Source organism: Tauraco erythrolophus, chromosome 11 (genome assembly GCF_009769465.1).
Source record: "Tauraco erythrolophus isolate bTauEry1 chromosome 11, bTauEry1.pri, whole genome shotgun sequence".
Lineage (NCBI taxonomy): Eukaryota > Metazoa > Chordata > Aves > Musophagiformes > Musophagidae > Tauraco > Tauraco erythrolophus.
The window spans coordinates 10,685,225-10,705,543 of record NC_141475.1 but is presented as its reverse complement, the minus strand read 5'-3'; the positions used below and the strand labels follow the sequence as shown (position 1 = coordinate 10,705,543).

Sequence of the window (20,319 nt, the reverse complement as noted above, 5' to 3'; positions counted from 1 at the left end):
CACAGGAGGTGAGAGCAGAAAACATGTCCAGAAACACAGTATATTACTCACTCAACTGCACCAAAGAGCCTCTTTATTTCAAATAAATAAATTAAAAAAAAAATTTAAAATCCCACTATTTTATCTTTGAACATGGATTTTTTTTTTTTTCCAAAGGGAAAACAGACAGAAGACAATATCTATAAGCAGAGTCTTGTCAACCTTCATCTGTTTTTAGAAAACTCAACACAGAACCTAAGATGAGAGGAAGGAACTCGGGCAAGATGACATTGATGAAAACACTATGATGCTCAAATACAGTTTTCCTTTAAAAAGCTGCCAGGGCTAGAGCAGTCACATGGCAAAATGGTGTGCGCCTGGGTCCGTGAGTGCCTGTTTAATAAGCCATGAAGCTCTTTGGCTGAACTAGTATCTGTGTCATGTGATACAGGGGTTGCCATGGCAAGTACATATGCAGTTCTTGATCTGCTTCATCACAGATGTAGCAGAATTCAGATTAACAATGTAGGGATATGAATTCCTAGGAAAAAGAGCTGTGCTTTGCTTAGCCTAACAGTTTGGATATAAAGATGAAATAAGTTAACTTACCTGTTAAATACTATTTGTGATATGCTAATTAAAAACTTTTAATCTCAAAACAATAGCCATGTAACACAAATGCTATCAGTTCAGTCTTTGAAAGCAGCTGTATATTTGGCTTATCTTGCAGTACATGAATTTCAGTATACTTTTTCATTTAAATACACCGAATATTGTATTTCTGCTCCAGCCCTCAAAACACAGATATAACTGGCAGAGAGAGGAACAGGGGACAGCTATGCCAGTGCAATAAGAAAACCACACCAAACCAGCTCTAAAATTCAGTCATTGCTTTTATGTGCGGTTATCCACAGGCTGACAGTCAATACAGGAGATTCCTGTGAAAGACATTCCTGACAGTGAGGTAGAAAACATATCATCAGAGTTTGAACATCTGGTACCAAAATTAAGCAGCTTGCTAATGCAACAGGCTGATGAAGACTTGCATCATACAGGCTGCCATTCCTAACTCAGTGACAGGATATGGCTGGAGCTACTTGCAACCTAAAGCCAGGTTTATAGCAGTGATTCTGTTCCCGTAGGGGCAGCCATAGGACTGTTTTACCTGACTGAGGTCAGGTGCCTAACCATAAAAAGTGAGGGCCCAAGCTTCTGAGCAATTACATAAAAGCAGGCAGACCTAAACGCAATTGCAATTTTTAATAAAAGCTAGCCCTTTGTCGCTGTGCTTTTCATAGAAGTGCTTGAAAATGGACAACCTGTATTGAAAAGACAATCGATTCTCTCCATGTTTCCTTCCAGTAAGAAAACCAAATGAAAACTAAATTTGAGTTAAAGCCAAATGGATTCCCCTGCTCTCTCACCCCTACTGACTATTCTAAACTCTTCCATCATTTACATGGGGCTGGTCTCAATACCCATGGCCCCACTTATGCTTGTAATTGCTACCAACTCAGGGCATCTGAAAGTCTGGAGAAAAAGATGTTGCTTTTGTCTTTCCCTTTATTAGAAGATACCATGTTGGGGCTTCATGAGATAATTTCAGATCCTCCTCTTTAACCTTAGACTTCTTACTCCACTTACATTCTTCATGACCCCATATGCATCTCACTTCCACTGCGTATCATAGGTTTTTCTCCAATAGCAATAAAAGGGAAAATCTCCATTGCAAATTACTTGCTGATTTAAAGGAATCAGAATACTAAAATATGAAGTAATGCTCCAGGATTTCCTCTCTATTAGAGTGGGCTGCCTTTAGTGTTGATAGTTATTATTTTTAATTAGATGTCTGTAAAATTGAAGACCTGCATCACTACTGATGCAATCAAGATGTTTCTCCACAAAAATTGCACAACAGATTACATGGATTTTTACTGAAACTACCTTGAATCTCCCTGCTTACAGAAGATGAATATCAAAATCTAACCACTAAAATATTGGATGCAGTTTCAAGACGCAAATAACTGATTTTGTTGTACTACTTGGTTTTGTTTATTACAAAATTGCTGACATCTCTCTCAAGTTCATCTCATTATCAAAAATGAGCAAAATGAGATCACTAGTCAGAGGTCCTAGTAATGTGATTTTGGTGTTAGCAGACTAATTTTTTAATTAGCCTCTCTTTGTTTACTTATTCAGACGTGCACATTGCGAAGGGCTGCAGGATTGTCTCATGTCAGAGTTACAAAGCTGAGCATACGATAAAAACTTCTCACGTTTCCCAGTACCTCTGTGTCAGCCCTGATCTTTCTGCAGACAGCAGGCATTTGCTTCTCCATAGCTGCATGCAGAGAAGCAAAACAAACTTTATATTTAATTAGAGAAGATTATTCTCTAGATGGGCTACATTTTTAAACAATCTCTTTTGCAATACTAAAGGACTCAGCAGTTTCCTTTTGTCTTTAAAGATTCAATTAAAAGTATGTTTCAGAAATTAAATTACAGCATGAAATTAGCTAAGGGTATGAAATACTGCATTTGCCCTAGTATTCAGGGAAAGGCTTTACAAAGCAATTCACTTAATGGCTCCTAACATGTGATCTCAACTTAATAACCAAAGTGCCCTCAGCTAGCAGAGGATCTACTGGTGAGATACGCCCTATATAATCTCACCAAAAGGAGAAATAGATTAAACGCAGGTAAATCTTATTAATTTATGGTAAACCCTACAGTTACGCTCATTTTTGATCTTTTAAAGCATTACAATTTTGTCAAGTAACACGCTTGTTGGCAAGAATATTTCTGTGGGTTTTAGCTGGCTGTGGCCCTCTCAATCTTGACACATTCCAGAAGCATCTGCCGGAGTCTATTGGAAGCATTTGTGTCTCTAGCTTTCAGAGAGTACTGCTGGATGCAATTCATCACAGCCACTGGGGATACACTTCAGTTTATTCTTTGCTGTACTAATATAGGGAAGGAAATGAGCAGTCCCCTAACTCTTCAGCTGTCCCTTTAGTCACCTGTTGGGTACAGTTTCAGCTCATGCTGTGAGCTGTCTTTGTGCAGCGTGCATGCACTAGGTTAGCATTTCAGAGGAATCTCATTTCCATTGAGGTCCTTGGGTACTGTGTAATAACAAATAAAATCAATTCCACTTGCAACTGCCTTCCATGGGACCAAATTAGCACACTTTGCTCATTTGCAGGCTCCTGGCAGCTTGCATGGGGAGCTGCAGCATTCGCCCCCAGCAGTGCACCAGCACTGCCAAGCCACAGCTGAGCAAGGGTCCCCAAGAGCTGAGCTGGGCCCACCCCACAGCAGCTCTGCCATGATCCCAGTGTGGGTGATGGCTGCTGGCACTATGCTGTTGATGAAGGCTCTGTGCTGAGAGGATGCACCACCGGTGACATTTTAGGTTGGTTAGCTGGTTTTACGGTTTGCTGTTGGTTGTTTTTTAAAATGTTTTCAAACTGACTTCACTTAGGATTACAAGTCAAATTAGAGTGGAAAGCCAGAAGGAAAAACAAAAGGAGTCTCAAACTAACTATAAAACCTACAGCTAGTAATATTTCTGCAATCCATTTCTTCTCTAATGTGTCCTTACTGCCATTTTAATCTGATCACATAAAAACCTAATCAGTGCACATGCACATTCCTGTTTTCATACAAACTTTAGACACTGATATAGCATAACTCAGCAACAAGATGCCCATCACCAGATGCTTCTGTCACAGAGGTGGTCTGTACTGACATTCTCTGCTTTCAAGGGTTACCCAAGCGCGGACTCTATTCTTTAGGCTAAGAAAATAAATATCCCGATTAAATTATCAAGCACCATACTACGTTTGTGCTTTCCTGTGGAGGAAAATAAATAAATAGAACATGCATAGCCTGTCAGAAGAGTGCTGAGGAGAACATGCAAAGAGAACAAATGTCTGCCAGCTGGGTGGGGCGCAAAGTAGTCTTTATTATTGTTATTCATGACAGCAAAATACAGCTATGAGGTATGGCCCTGGAAAGATGAATGCTTTGAGCTGATTCACTCAAAGAACATGTTTGTTTTTCTTCAACTTTATCAACAGGTATGGTTGAAAACCAGATTTTCCTGAAGGCAAGAAATATTCACTCATATTCTAATGCTAGCACAGATTTTCAATTCTGTTTTCTCAGACCCAGCGCTGTGTGTTCCCAGTGATTATTTTAGACAGTTTTGGCACAATTTCCAAAATGCATGTGGCTGAACATGCATGTGTGCACATCTAGGAGTGTGGTTAGCTGCAATTTTTGGTACTTACAGGTCATGAGACTACTGTCTGCATGTCTTCTGCACATGTATCTGTCCTTCAGGTTGTAACATGACTGTTTAATTCAGGTCACAGGCAATTATATTTGTCAGGTGTCAGCAAACTTGATCAGGGAGTACTTTTTGGTTACTGGAAGCCTTCAACCAGAATAGACTAAAGCTTCGATTCTGCCAGCAGTCCTGGGCTAGACTTTATTAAATGCTACACAGCGTATTAATTGTGCTGTTTTACTGAATGCATGTCTTCATTAATGAAGTCCAACTTAGATTAGTTATAAAGATTCTAACTGGACATGCTTGAAAACAGTCGTCTTGTTTTTAATCATCTTCACAATAGCAGTTTTTATTTATTCCTTCTCTACTCTATGCACTTTCATAATATACTTGAAGACGTTTTCCAAGCATATGCAAACTTTTGACTAGAAATAGCAGCGCCACTAGAACCCTAGAGAGTTGTGCAAAATACCTACTTCCTCACAGCTCTACACGCATCAGTCTTGCTAAGGGGGCTCTTTGGTTAGAGGTAGTACTGGATAATTTTAGCTACCAGGTTAAAAGTACAATTCCACATCTTAAAGAGTAATAAGGAGATAGTGAGGAAAAACAACAACTTAGAAATAGAAATGGAATGGGAACGAAAAATGACTGAAAACTGGACATTAAGATCCAGACACCCCTCAGCATCTTTCAGCAATGGTATGCCAATGATTGTCTCCCAATGGTACAGGAGACCTCCTCCATAATGCCGTCTGCTGAGGAGGCACCAGCCCGTAGGTCATATGTGAATGCATACCCAAATGGAATTGGAGCAAGGCCAGTTCACTCATTTACACAGGTGGTCAGACAGCCTGCAAATACCAATAGCATGGAGTCACTTAGACTGTATTTTTACATGTCTGCAACCCATTTAGAAGTTCTCTGGGCTCTCTATGACCCCACGCTTCCAGTTACGCTTTTAAATACAGCAAATGAATCCTGAGCAAAAACGCACCCGCTTAACTTGGTGGGGCAGCGTATGTCTGAGCAATTTGCGGAATGCTGAAGGGGAAGACACCACATAAAAGAGTAAAAGTTGTAGGCAGGAACCCTAAAATCATGGAAGATTTACTGAAAATAACATCAAGATTTAGATACCATACTGATAACGATTTCTGCTTTATTTCCTTGGTACTTGGGATTACCAAGCAGGCTATCAGTCTCTATGGTGAATTTTAAACGACATTTCTTGCATGACTGTCCTAAAATAAAACTTCTCAGAATAACTGCAACAGCAATATAATATAGGTTGCATTGTGCCTGTTGTTTATTTTGTGTGGCAATAATACAGGCGGCCATATGGATATGAGCATTTGGAAGGGAGGATTTGTTGGCTAGATCGTCACATCTGTTTACTTATAAATGAAACAAAAATACATTTGGAGGTCACTGACTGCACAACCATTTTATGTACTCTTTATAGAAAAAGCACCATCAATGCTACTTTTTCTACATCAACTCAACTTCAAAAGAGACCCTATCATATTTTCATGAGAAAAATAGTAAAATTATTCTCTATCACACCTCATCAGCCATTTCCACCATAAAGGTGGTATGACAGCAATAATTTAATCTAGGACAAAATGACTATGCAACATGTCCAGGACAAAAATAAGGAAAACAACCAGTGCTACAGTTAAGCGTCCTCATAATAAATACCCTTTGATTAAAGGGGCACATACCACTGACCTGATATCAAAAAAAACCCCACAACAACAAAACCCAACCAACCACATTCATGGAGGGAGTTTAGATTTGAATTTTAAAAATCCAAACAAAACACCACAAAACAACCCACAAAACCCCCACATCAACACACCTAACCAATAACAACGGGTTCACAAGCTTGTAATTTATAGCATCTCAATAATGCGCTTACGGGTATTTCAGCCAAGCCCCTCACCATGATCCGAAATATTTATTGCACTTCCTTCACATTTTTCTTGAGCTCTGGCTGTAAGCATATCGTAATCTAGTAAACATAAGTATTGCTGCAAATATAAAAATGTGTTGCTCTCTATGCAAAATTTCAACTACAGACAAATATTCAGATAAAGAAGAAACAGTACTCTAAGCATTCTAGCACCTAAAGTATTTTTCTGATTTCAAGACATTATAAGCAGTAAGTTCATAATGAAATTATTTTACTAAGGTTGTTTTTTATTCTGGTAGAAATCTTTCAGTAGAAACATCTCAGCATGTCAATATACTCTATGATTACACATTTTTTCAGCTGAACAGAGCTTTTGGCAGTGAATAACCCCATACATAGAAATATTTTTATATTTGCTTGCTGTCACCCACGCTTGATAACACTTAACTTTTAGCCGAAGGACAAATAGCTTATGTCTTGTTTATGAAGAAACCTAAGGACAGAAACTACAGAGGACTACAGACAGATAATACCTGAATTCAATTACTTCCACAACCTTAAAAAAAAAAAATAGAGCAAGAGAAATATGACCTTACTTTTGTTGATGGGTTAGTCTTCAATATTTGATTTGCCAAAGGAAGGAGACGTTAGAATGACAGCTGTTCATTACAATTCCTTCTTTATTACAAGAGCTTAACTCTGCCACTGGCTGGCTGGCCCATTTCTGCTAGCTTTAGCACAGAACAGTGCTCCTGAAAGCTCCTCCTCTTGACAGCATCTGTCTGGATACTTCATTCAACAAGCAGAAACAAGGCTTTCCACAGAGCCATTTAGGTGCTGGGTATGAGCTACAAGTAAGGGAAACCATTAGAAGTAGAAATAAATATTTTGATGACTAAGTTCAGGACTTTGCAGGTAGAAATTCATGCCGAATAAGACCATCAGCTTTACACCAGAGTAGTAAAACAAATCAAAATGACATCCCTGATAGAAACAGTAGCTTAAATGACACCTCAAAACTAGAAGCCAAAACTTTTAAAGCACACATCTCCTATGAAAGTGTACAACACCAGCCACTCCATATGATTAATGCAACATGCCTCAGCCTTCAAAGGAGGAGGAGGGTTCATTATTTGTTTCTTACCAAGATTTTGTATTTGTACAATTAAAAAAAGAAGCATTGGTGAACTATCCACACAAGACTATATATAATAAAGATGAAATATTCAAATAGATGTATTTCAGTTATGGATGAGTCAGAGCATCTACTCATTCTAACAGAGGCCCTATGTAAACTCAAAATACTCACCTTTTCCCTGGCACCCAGAATAGCTGAGGCAATTCTACCTTCTGTTCCCAGAAACGCTGCCTACAGTAGATATTGTATCACGGCAAGTGTACATCTCACAGTACTGCAACTTTATTGCCAGTGAAAATGATACTGCTTCATAACTTTATTTGCAATTTATAAGGTCTGTGGGCAATATGCCAGTATGTTCTCTTGGTCTGGACAGAGCCGCCTGCACAGACAAGTAGTGAATGATCAAGTAGTGAGACCAGACAAATAAAAGATGGAAGAAAACAGGTCTAAAAATTAAGCCCCCAAAATAGATATACTAACGTATTTATTGTAGCTTACTCTCAGCTACTGATCAGCACATTAACCTTATTTTCTCTGCATGATCGCTAAGTACCATACTAAAATTAGGTCAGAAATTCAGATCAGATCAGCTGACTCAGCCCAGCAAGATCAGACAAAGACTAGTTGCTTTTTTTCCCTCCCAATCCAATATGCGTTTTATCCCTTACAATATACAATAGATCTATACATTTTTCCCCACAATTAACCTATCAGAACCATACACAAAGCGATGGCAATCACACTGAAGATATATCAGTGCTACTGAAGAAACACAACACAATGTATCCTTAAAAGGCAAAATGTACAAATGGCTTTTTTTAAGGTCATTTTTCAGTTCTAGTTTACAAACTGCTCAGACTAATGCATTTCAATGAACTTTTAAGTCATTCAGCATGGTTATGAGATGATTTAGGTAAATAACATCTGCTTGCAAATAGTGTTGTGCGTGAATATCACCACTCTATTAGATAATAAATTACTTATTACTATGTTGTTAATATACATGATCAGCCTTCTTCTAAAAGAGACAATTTGAAGACTAAAATTGAATAGTTTCTCAAAAATTCAGTAATTGGACTATTAGATAATTTTCAGCAGGTGCCAAAGACTTGTAGCTGCTTTATTCTGATTCTCACAAGCAAAAGGAGAGTGTTTGCTGTAACCCCTTCTCCTGCTCAAAATCTACCTGCAGTTAATCACAGGGGATGACTCCCTTGTTGCTAAGGAGATGGTTTTCAGCTGTTGGTAGTCTCCAGACCTGTAGTGCTGTTATCACTGCACATGTGCACCACTTGCTATCTAGGCCACACTATCAGGAACTAGGGATAATATAAATACCCAGCACGATAAGGTAAAGACATAAGGAAATTAGTACAGAACAAAGAAGAAATCAATAATACTGCTTTACCTTTCCTGACTGCTGTGTTTCAATAGACAACATTGTCTTGGATGAATCTCTGGAGGTTACTACAGGGAGCAGACTCAATTACAATCAGCCTAAGAGACTTCAGACATCATGGTTCCTTTAGTCAAATCAGATTTTCTTCCTTGGTCTGCCATTGCTTTTAGTTTTCCTAATCAAAGGTCAATCACAAATACCTTGTTTTCCCTCTCCAAGTTTACACAGGAACAAGAAAAAGACTCGAAGACAGCATTTTCCAAGATTTCCTAAAGTGTTTTTCCAACTTTGTTTTCTCAGACAGGTATTGTTTACCCCCTCAATGTTACTGAGACAAGACAAGTGGGGAGGGACTAAAGGGGACCACCACAAATATGTTTTCCCACAGAAGTGCACTATATCCAAGAAACATTGATGCCTCCAACCCACATACACATACGTGCTGTACCTCTGATAAATCCACTGTATTGCTGGTAATCTTCCTTGTGTCTTCTGACTCTGTATCTAGGGGGCACAGCACTGTTCTCAGTAATCTCAGTTTAGCATAAGCAAGAATTTCAGAGTTTGGCTCAGACCTAAATCATCATCAGCTTATACAGAGCTCTTCATCAAATCACTTTGCTAAGATCAATAAATAAAACCACACAAACCATCCACAAGGTAGCAAATACTGTTACCTCCATTCAAAATAGGCAGAGAAGCTTGGCAAGAGGACTATAACGAACCAGGTAGGTCCACAACTTACTCTCTCGTGCCCCAAGAAACTTATTCATAACAAAAGCTGTTCTGGCACTTAGCGACCTTTATGGTCACACATACTAAAGTGCAGGAAAACAGGTTAGCCAGAACACAGCCTAATTAGCCATCAACTCTGAAGACTATAGTATAAATACATCTGTATACATTGGCAGTTTAACATAGCCTATTATCAAATGAAGAAGTTGCCACAAGGACTAGGGAATTCATTTTTCCAGCCAATTCCAAATTAATCAAATAGTGACGTTTCAATAAATTCAAAATATTTATCAATTTGGGTGTTTTTTTAATTATTCTTTCCCTCAGTGGAAAAGAGCCAGCAACATAAGATGAGAAAATACTCTTCATCTCACTACTTAAGAAGTGCTGGTCAATAAATTGATATTTTAAATGCACTCACTTAGTAGGTGAGAGATTGGAATTCTTCCTTTGCTTCATTTAATTAGAATTTAGCTTCCTTCTCCATCATATTAAGAAATATTTTGAGGTGGGTCTCCCTACCCTTTCCTCTTGGAAATTTTGCAGTTTATGTAGCTATTCAGTAATCAGAAGAGAGAGTTGAACACTAAACAAAGATGTCAAGAACAAAACAAAATGCATATCCTGCATAAATCAAAACAAACAAAAACTCATCTACATTAAACCGCTGCAAGAAAAAATCTCTCATGAAGTTGTGCATAGTATAGCTCCTGCTACAAGCAGCCTATGCCTTTGACTCCCCAATAGTTTGAATTCCCCTAAATATCACCCAAAAGTTGAGCAACAAGATAATAGTCCAGAAGGTACCACAATACACATTTCATGGGCTCTCATTATTCATCTTAACTTCACATCAGTCTTATCTCCCTAACCAGATTAGTGACAATCCAAAAAATTCTACTTCCTGGAACATAAAGCAGCTGTTACATAGCTTTGCTTTACATTTCTGCTTCTCTCTCCTCTGTCAAACTGTATGGGCAGCTCTTTTGCATTAAACATTCCATCAAAATTACCCGACTACTGAGGCATTGCTGGAAAATTCACAGCACAGCATGTCTGTTATACCTGGATGTACAGTACCCAAGACGTAGCATAAAATTTAATCACTTAAACTGAAATACAGAAGATTCATGCTGGGGGAAAAAATTCAAAGGACCTATCAGTTTGTGCTCAAGTCATCCATTTGCATATAAAAGTTTAGCATTTGGGTGGATGTTTTACCTATATTACACAATTTGTCCCTCTCCTCAAGAAAATGCAATTTTTTTTATATGCAAATGCGTATTTAATCAATATTTATATCTATCCCATTCAACCTCCTTCTCCTCTCTAAGAGGCTGCAGAGCTTCATTTCTATCCATTGGCACAAGAGGCCAGGTCATTCGAGTGCTTCTCTCATTAACTGTCAATTAAATTCAATGGAATTGTTCAAGAAGAGCCATTACAGGATTCTGCCCATCAGGGGCTTGATCCATTTTCCTTTAAACGACTGCAATATTTTTACTGACTTCAGAGCATGCAGAACAGTGAGGAAATCATAAATAACAGACTTTTTTTGTAAAACCTCAAATAGCTGTTGGAGAGCTTTGAAAAGTTACCAGATTTAAACCATCAACTCAAAAAAAGTCGATTTTGATCTGTGAGGCTGAACCCATCTCACAAGAACTCACACACCAATACATCTTTGCACGAAGTACACACTGTCCATCTAAAAGCACTGAGCGGATGAGGACCTATTTTCCATTCGATCTACATCTTATTCCAAACACCTAAACTTTCCGTTACAAATCACATCTGCTGAAGATGCCACAAATGCTCAAACTGAAAACATTTGGATGGAACACTCTCTTCCATTGAGGGAGGTAGAACCATTCTGCATCATGTCTACACAAAGTAAAACATGTGCAATTAGCAGCCTGACATGGGCCAATTGTTTGTACTGCATTTACCAGTAAGCTGTTTAAAAATCAACTGGTCTACACACATTTACCACATCTGAGACTGAGCCCCTCACTGTTCATTCATTCTACCAGACCACTCATCTTTTTATCAAAATATTTACCGTTTTATTGCTTCTTCTTGTTTTCGTCGTTTTTCACTCTTTTCTTTCAAGTAAGCCAGGTTTGTTTCATTCCTCATGCGATCATTCTCTCGAGCAATGTCTGATGCATTCTGTATAACCAAGCCATCATAGGCCTTCATCCCCATATCTTCAATATACTGGAGAAAAGCGCCCAAAGTGACCTCCTCCTGATTAGAACTCATCATCTTGCAGGAGATAATGAACAAAGGAAAGTAACGTTTCCTGCAGGTTGAAAAACACATAATACCTTAATCAGTAGGAAAATAGCTTACCATTTATGACAGCGAGTTTGTGTCAATTGTAATTAACATCTCTGTAAGAGACAATTTTTTAGATTTTCTCCTGTCTAAAAGATAATAAACAAAGCAACTCAGAACACAGAACAGCATTACTCAAGACAAGAGGAGATAAAAACCAAGAGTCTCATCTTTCAAGCAATGCAGATCCATCCAGTTATAAATTGTCCAAATCCCATAAAGGTTTCCTCCTACCCCTTCCTTTTTTCTAATACTCTTCAGTCACAACAACACTAACTTCCCTGAATCTCGGTTTGAATTGGATTGAAAAGGCTTCCATCCCAGGACAACAGGTCCTTTTTGCAGTTTAGATAAAGCTGCACCAGAGCAGATCACCAGACAAAATTCCTATTCTGCAGGACACTCCAAAGTTCAGGTGGAAAATACGGTTCCATTTTTTGGAACAAAAAAGTTCAAAATTTTCTTCAGGTTCAAAATCTGTAAAGAAATATTGTGAAATAGTTTCCTATATTTTTTAGTAATGTAGATACAAGCCCATAAGCCCTGGTCATCTGCTGCCCAACATCTTGGTAGCTTGCAGCTCCAAGAATGAAGAAGAAATCCTAGCTGAGCTAGGACCTCCAAACTCTAAAGCCCTTGAATTCTCCAAGCTTCCATATTTCTTCCACAAGTATGACAGACACCCACTTGAGTTTACAGCACCTCCACCTACACAGCATGGAGCACAGACATGCTTAGATCCCTAGGTCATTCCTGGCTCCATGGCAGGCAGCCTAAAAGCTCTCAGAAAGACCCCAAAGGTTTTCCACTCAGCAGCAGACAACCTGGGAGTCAGGAGAACTCTGGTGTACAGACCCATCAGTAAATAATACAAGTGACTAAAGGCAAGGTATAATTTCAAGAAATATACTGGCTATCTAAATTCTTTACAACTAGGTTAACTACTTATTAAACAAGTAAAATAGAACTTTAATAAAACCAAATAAGATGATGACACAATTCTAAGTGCTGATTACTGCAAGGTCGTGAGACATTACAATCTTGAGTGGCATCATCCTCACGCAGTCCTGTGAGGGGGTCCTCATTTTACAAACGAGTACTCAATACAGAGAGTGACTGAGTGACACACTGACAGACCTGGCAGCTGAACTCAGCTAAGGTATGTTTGCTTCTTCACTACAAGTGCATCCCTCCCTTCCCCGAAGGAGGATGGTGTGACTTCTCAGAATCAGCCTGAGAACGATGCCAGCGCTGCGACTAGAAGTGATCTTACTGAACCAGGCAGTGAGTATCCTGTCTGCACACAGATTTTAGGGGCAGAGTCACTGTGTAATGAACAATAAAAATCTTTTCTCCATTTCCTAATATACTGCCATATTTCTAATCTTTATTACACTGCTGGACAAGCAAAATTCTGATCAGGGTAGGCACTGATGCTAAAAAAATAAATTAAAAAAAATTAAAAGCTCTTAAGAGATTCTAGCAATCCACTCTGGGCCCTCAGGCGCAGCCCTGAACATGACAATACAATGCTTTTACATCCATGGAGTAAGCAATCTGCAAGGGATGAAAAGAAACAGAGAAATATTTTTCCACCCTTTAATTTTTTTTCCCATTTTTGATCACTTGAAATAGCAATGGCAATAAATAGCTGGCTTCAGGCAGTTAATACTTAAAAAGCACACCAATATTTTTTCCCCGTGTTCTCTATGTCTCTACATCAAAATTATTTCTATACAATGGTAACCTGACTGTTAAAATCATGAAGATTCCGAGAACGTAAAGGGTCTGCTTCTATCACATATTCCATCTCCCAAGACAACCTTTTCTATCAACTAAGCCTGTACACGAGTAAGGCTGATGTTCAGGGTCACTAAATTGATCTTAAAGTACTTTCAGGCATGGGTATAGGTATCTCTTACTAATCCCTGCAGAGCAAAATCAGTGAAGGAGGTTCCAGTGCAGGCTAACGTGCATGCATGCAATTTCACACAACTTTCACATTGGAAGTGGTTAGAACACCACTGGGTTGGAATATGCATTTAGCCATCCTATATAATCATCGTAAGTGGCACAGTATCTGCAAAGGAGTGAACTGAGAAGCTGACAAAGAGCTAAACAGATTCTATAAATGTTACTGATGCTTCAGTAAACATAATTTTAGACCAATTCCTAACCTTTGTGATTAAGAAAAGCAAGTCCAGATACTATAGCCCCTTCCTAAGAGCCTCTGTCTACAACACAAAGCCTGCCTGACTAAAAACAATGCTAACAGCATAGATGTTAGCTAATCTATGCTAACTCCATTGCCTGCAAATTTCTCAAATGGTATCTGCTTTTGGGTTAAAATCTGGGCCATTTCCCCAGTAGATGCCTCTTTCACTATATTTTCCCTTTCGGACGTCTAGTAAAGCCGAGTTTCTGCATACGTTGAATTAAATTCAGCTAAACCTGTACAACAGAGAAGCCCCACCCTAGTGACCTTAATGGCACTGTTGCCACTGATTTCTCCAGGGACTAGATTTTACTCCTGAAATATAATTTTAAACTGAAGATAACTTCAGCAGGTTTTCAATAAATGCAGTTCTGATTTATTTTTCCCAGAGACATACAGAACTTGATCTGCCTAACACCCTCATTTATGATAACAATACTGCATTTTTTTGCCCTTATTGTTTCCCTTTCTTTTTGGAGGTCAAAAATGAGCTGACACTTAAGGATATGCTGAATCTCCTGTTATTAAAAAAAAAATAATTTTCCTATGAGAGGATAAAGTCATTCCAATTGGAAAAAGACTGAAATAAAAAAGCCTTTATTCTGGGGCATGCACTGACCCGATACTTTATCTACTGGTTTATCACTGATGTTGTCTATTACTAAATTAATGCAGAACAACCAAAAATTACACAATATTTAATGAGCAAATCAAGATATATTCTCTGTCCTAACAGGAGTCCAATTCTGCAACAGTACTGAGCAGCTGTAACAACTGAACTTTTCCTGTGACTGTTGATGCTTCCATGCTCATGACGTCAAATTCAGTTTGGGGTACTTCTGGAGGTACAGTTTGGGGAGACTCAGATATTTCAAAACCTTGAATCAGCTCTTATAGCACTAACTCTGAAAAGCATCTATACAAGTAGCAAGCATTTTCTGGATCAAAAATCCATATATCTCCTGATATTTTATAGCCTCATTGCATTTACTAATATTGGACAGTTGCACATGCTATGCTTAAAACAGGGAATAAAAATACAAACAGCTGGGGCAAAAAGCTTAACTAATTACCACAAATGTTTTTACAGTATTAGTATTCCTTGTACAGCACACTAGGACCAGTTTTATTTACAGGTATTAATGTCACTTCTGAGATACTACATTACCTTAATAAATGTGCTTTATAACTGCAATGGGCCACAACCAATACATGTGGCCCATCAAGCCCCATGCATTACCTGTCACCCTCCTTGGAAAAGGTGTGGACAGCACTGATCAACTTTTGATCAAAGGTTCTGCTGGCTGGTCAACTCAGGCAGTGAGCAATTCCTAACCACCTGCCAGGGTCGATACAAGTACAAGCAAATGTTCTGTTTGAGTACATTTATATTTGATTAAAAACATGCAAATGCAAGTTGTTAAACAAATAACATAAGCTGTAGGTGAGGTACCACCATTTAGGTACACTGCTAACATGTACACCGTGGTCAGGTATTTTGTTAGCTGGTAACATGGACCAGACAGGGTCACCTGTGTATTTGCAATCAAATTGTTTTCAGTACATTTTGCTTTCCAAAACCAAGCAGCCTTAGAAAAATCATAACTGAGAGTTGCTCTGTTTGGGAAATTCTTTTGACACTCCTTTGTCTTCCCCTCCTGATTGTGAGGGAACAGAAGGAACCAGTAGGGAGGAGGAAAAGCCTTGGATTTCAGCTATTGAAGTCAAACATACCAAGAAGTCAACAGAAGTTGACTGGAGGAACTTTGTTGCGAGTGTTCACTGAAGACAAACGTTTTTGGAAATTCACCCAAGTGCAAGGACACAATGAAGGAGTTCTCCAGCACGTTCACTTCGCCTCTTAAAGGTCAAACTAACACTATGTGAAACCTCACTGAGAAAAAACCAACGAAACCAACCATGCTCACTGGCACCTGCCCCTCCAGGTCTCCCCACATCAGAGGGACATTGACAGAGCAGCTCACACTGTCACGGCCCATGCAATCAGCTGGCAGCAAAGAAGGAGTAAAGCAAGCAATCTTCTTTTTTTCCTCTGCCAGTGCATCTGGTTTACTGGCAAGGGAAAGCAGTCACCTTACTGGTTTGCCTGTAAGTATTTACATAACTATATTCAAGGCCTTTGTATTGATTCAGACACAATTTCTATGGAAAGATAATGCATTGTGCTTCCTAAGACTGTTGCATACCTTACTTCTAATTTAACTATTAGATGCCAAATGTAAAGCATTCTTGGTCAAACCCGAAACCACCTCCTTTTCATATGATCAGTGTGCAAAAATACTGAATTCAGAACATGAGAAGTAATCAACCCAGTATTATAGTATCAAAGTAGTGCTATACGTTAATATTCAGACATACAGTTCTCCCTCTTCTTCACGAGGATCCCCAAAAATATCAGATGCTTTTCAGCATGCTTGACAGCCATAAGCTGCAGCTGTGCTGCATTGAAAATTGGCAATGCTGACATTAAAATGAAGGAGCTTTTTGAAGTAATGACAAAGGCACTGATTGCCTTCTTCCAAATCAGAGATTTTTTTTAATTTTAACATAGGAGAAGAGAGCCTGGAAATGCAAGAGTGGGGTTGCCTGAACTCCTGAGTCCAACCCCTAATTTAAAGATCTACGCACCTCTCCAGTCCTGCCTGTCTCCCTTCTAAATACTGACTCCTTTCTTTGAGAGCATATCTGCTTTCACATTACCTGTCAAGTCCCTTCACTAAATTTAGTATATCAGAAGGATTCTGCACAAATCAAGGATCTTAATAAGCCATTCAACCCTCCACTTTGAGCTGTTGCATTCTAGTTGCTTGAAAGGCAGTAAGAGCAAAGTAGACAGACCAGCTATATCCAATTTTCACAAACTGCTGACCACAGCAACACTAATAAGGTCGTAATGGCATTAAGTGTACCAAGAATACTTTCACTGCAACCAAGAAAAATTCAGTGATGGAAAAACATGCTAGAGACTACTTTGCAGAACTCTGTCTTTTATCATAACTGTGCCTTATATCAAGTGAACTTTGAAATACCATACAGTTGAATGGGATGAGACAAATTGCTAAGATATACTTTTTAGAGTTGCATTCCCTGGTCATTCTTAACAACGAGCTGGCATTACTGTTTTCAGAGTGATGCATCAAATTCTAATGTCAAAGAGGAAAGACTTTCTGAAATAAGTTGCAATGTTCTTACTGTATACCATTTCACAACTTTTAAGCATATATTTAAAGAAAAGAACCACTAACACTCATTTGGAAGTACAAAATATACTTGGTATTTCAACTGGGATCGCTGATTATATACTTTGTCCTCATTATACTGCACAGCAAGAGCTCTAGCACCTGGGTGAAATCACTGAAGCTAAGTAGTGCTAAGCCCTTCACTTAAAGAGGTTAAAAGTGGCTCCTTCAGCAGAATGAGAATGCTACTGCATGAATTTAAAGAAATAGTCCATTTCTACAGACATCCCACCCTTCATAGGAGAAAGTTATGCTACCTGTAGTTTTAAGAACTGAAAAAAACCCAACGACCCTGAGCCTTGAATTTTGGCTCCCATGCTAGTGTCTTTTTCAAAAGAAAAAGGTCTTTTCTAACAATGACTCCTCTATGAATCCAGAATGTAAAGAGCTGTTGTTTACTTTGCCATACAGCAACACTTCCATCACTTTTTTCCCCTGAGGAAAATAATGCTTCCTCCTAACCACATAGATGTTGGACAATTACAAATCTAGATTCAGAACGGCCAGCACTGAAGTGCAATTATGACATTTTACCACCCCAATATTATGCAGAAGACTTATGAATAACGAGAAAAAATAAAACCACACAGACATATACACACACATTCTGTATACAAATAGGAGTGCATTTGAACTCAGAAGAAAGAATGAGCTTCTTGCTGATGGACATATTTTTGTTTCTCTTCCTTAAGAGAATGAAATGGAGATTTCACTACCACCAGCATCATGTTAAGATGCTGTAAAATATTAATGGTGCAGCAGATCTGACAAGTAACTAACATAGATGTTAGAAATTATTTCAATTAAATAATCAGAAAATAGCAAAGAATGTTTCTTAATTATTTAACAGTGCTTTTTATGAACAAAAAAATCCAGCTGCAAAATGTCTCTATTACAAGCACAATCAACATGTGAAATACACAAATAGACTTCAGATTTTAGTTTAGCAATGGCTTGATTAATATCTCCTAAAAATACATGCAACTTGATCATTATGCATTCTGACTACTGATTATTTCATTTTTTAATATTATTTTTTAACTCTAATTAACATCATATTTTATTAGCATGCTCATATAGTGTCTTAAAATACGTACGTACCAAAATTTAAGTCCACGGGGACTGCTAAGTGCAATAATCAAAGGTGACTTTTGCCTGTAAAAGCCCTTTCCTGTGGTTATCTCAGTGCAGTCGGAAGGGATGTTTCAGCACCATAAGAAACAGATTTGCAGTTAGGCTCAGGTTTTTTCCTTCAGTTAAAGTGCATTAAATCTTGTTGGCAAAATTGCCCAGATTGTAGAATTCGACATCACCATAAGTCAGTGTGTTACATTACCGATCTTCTTAACATACGATTAAAATGGCATGGAAAGTTTGGCTTTTAAAAAAAATGCGGTGGCAAGAGAAGACAGGTGCTTGCTTCTTTAAATCCACATTCAGAGAAGAGAGGGTACAGATAATGGGAGGGTATAAACAACACCCTGCTTTGAGGTCCAGCAGAGAAGAAACTGGATGATTTTTGCCCACTTTACAACATAGAAGATTACGGCACCATCATACGCACTAACACAGAGATTTCTAATGTGCCTCATTTGAATATGTTCTGTGGAGACAAAAAGAATTGAATATAAGGAACAGAAAATATCCTATCCAAATGGCTTCTTGCAGCAGGAAAGACGCTCGCTCTCTCATTGCCACTTAGATACAGAAGGTCTGAGGCAGTCTAGCTTTTGGCATCGTGTCTCTCTCTCTCCACCCCGTGACTACAGGCGGGCTTGCTCTCTCCAGCTGCCTTAGTCTGTTGATGCTGCTGTTGATTAATCAGGGATTCTCAAACAAAGAGCAAGCCTACCTTCGGGTGCCAGCAGGACTGTGGGGCTCCTCTCCTGCTGCAATCCGGCTGCCCTGACCCCCCGCGCAGCCACATCCTAGTGCCGCGGACAGCTCCCGCGCGCGGCCGGCATCCCAGCACCGCGGACAGCTCCGCCCGCCAGGCCCATGGCGGGGGCGAGGAGACGGGCGCGGGGACGCGCCGGGAGCCGGGGAGCGGCAGCTGCTTCGGTCCTCAGCTCCGGCGGCTCGGGCGCCCGGCAGAGCCTCCTAGCCAGGCAGCAGCCTCTTATCTCCGCTGCACTGAAGTCTGATTAGCAAATAATCCAGTGGGAAAAAAAAAATCTGCATGAACAGCACTATACAGCACGTTTAGTCTATAGGTAGGAAAGAACGCGAAACAACGCCCTCCCCCTCTCCTTCTCCCTTCCCAAAAGGGAAATTGCTCTTCCACGGAGAATGTGTAAGTTAACCTTTAGCCCGTGTCATGGCTCAAGCAAATGAGCAGCCACTTAAAAGGAACATCTAAGCCTCAGTCTGATACCTCATATTGATGTATCTTTTGCACTCACCCTCACTGAAAAGCAGTGCAAGGCACACAATTACTGCTGACGCACATGAGGCTGCTGCTTGGGGAAAGAGGGGAGGAGCTTCTTAACCCATCAAAACAACCTCCCACCACCTGCTCCCATTGCACAAGAACAAAACTATGCTACTCGGACAGAACAAGCATGACATTTACACTGGTTTACTTAGACCAATACGAGATGTGCGCTCTGGAAAGAAGCGTTTTGTTTGAAAAGCATTCCATGTGAAACTACACAGTTGTATGCTAACCCAGAATTTGTGAATGTAATTGTTTGGAAGAAAGCATTCCATTTTTTCTGAACTGGATCTATCTGTGTTATAGCTCCTCCTTTCAGAAAACGTGCAGTTTTGCTTCCTCTTGCCCAAACCTGCAGCCTGAACACAAAGCAAAAGCATTCACTCCCTGGGCAAAAGACAGTAAAGGGGAGACATCTGCACGTGCACAGTGTGTTACCCCATTGTTAAATGCCATTTCATTCTTCCTTCCTTCTTAAGTTAGAGGCATATTTTTGCTCTTGCCTAAATCTTGATTCTGCTGTTACAATAACAGTTGAATTTATTTCTAAAACAACTAACAGAAATTATGGTCATGGAATAAAGTCCTTTCACAGTAACGCACA

The 20,319-nt window shown here is 39.2% G+C and overlaps 1 protein-coding gene across 1 annotated transcript in view; it reads right to left on the bottom strand.

Annotated features, from left to right (window-relative positions):
* Window positions 1-11,734, bottom strand: part of NYAP2 (neuronal tyrosine-phosphorylated phosphoinositide-3-kinase adaptor 2) — a 137,654-nt gene extending 125,920 nt beyond the window's left edge. Inside the window, exon 1 of the mRNA XM_086618602.1 lies at window positions 11,529-11,734. Within this exon, the coding sequence (XP_086474728.1) occupies window positions 11,529-11,734 (206 nt within the window). The remainder of the gene's footprint in view (window positions 1-11,528) is intronic.
* Between the last annotated feature and the right edge of the window lie 8,585 nt (window positions 11,735-20,319).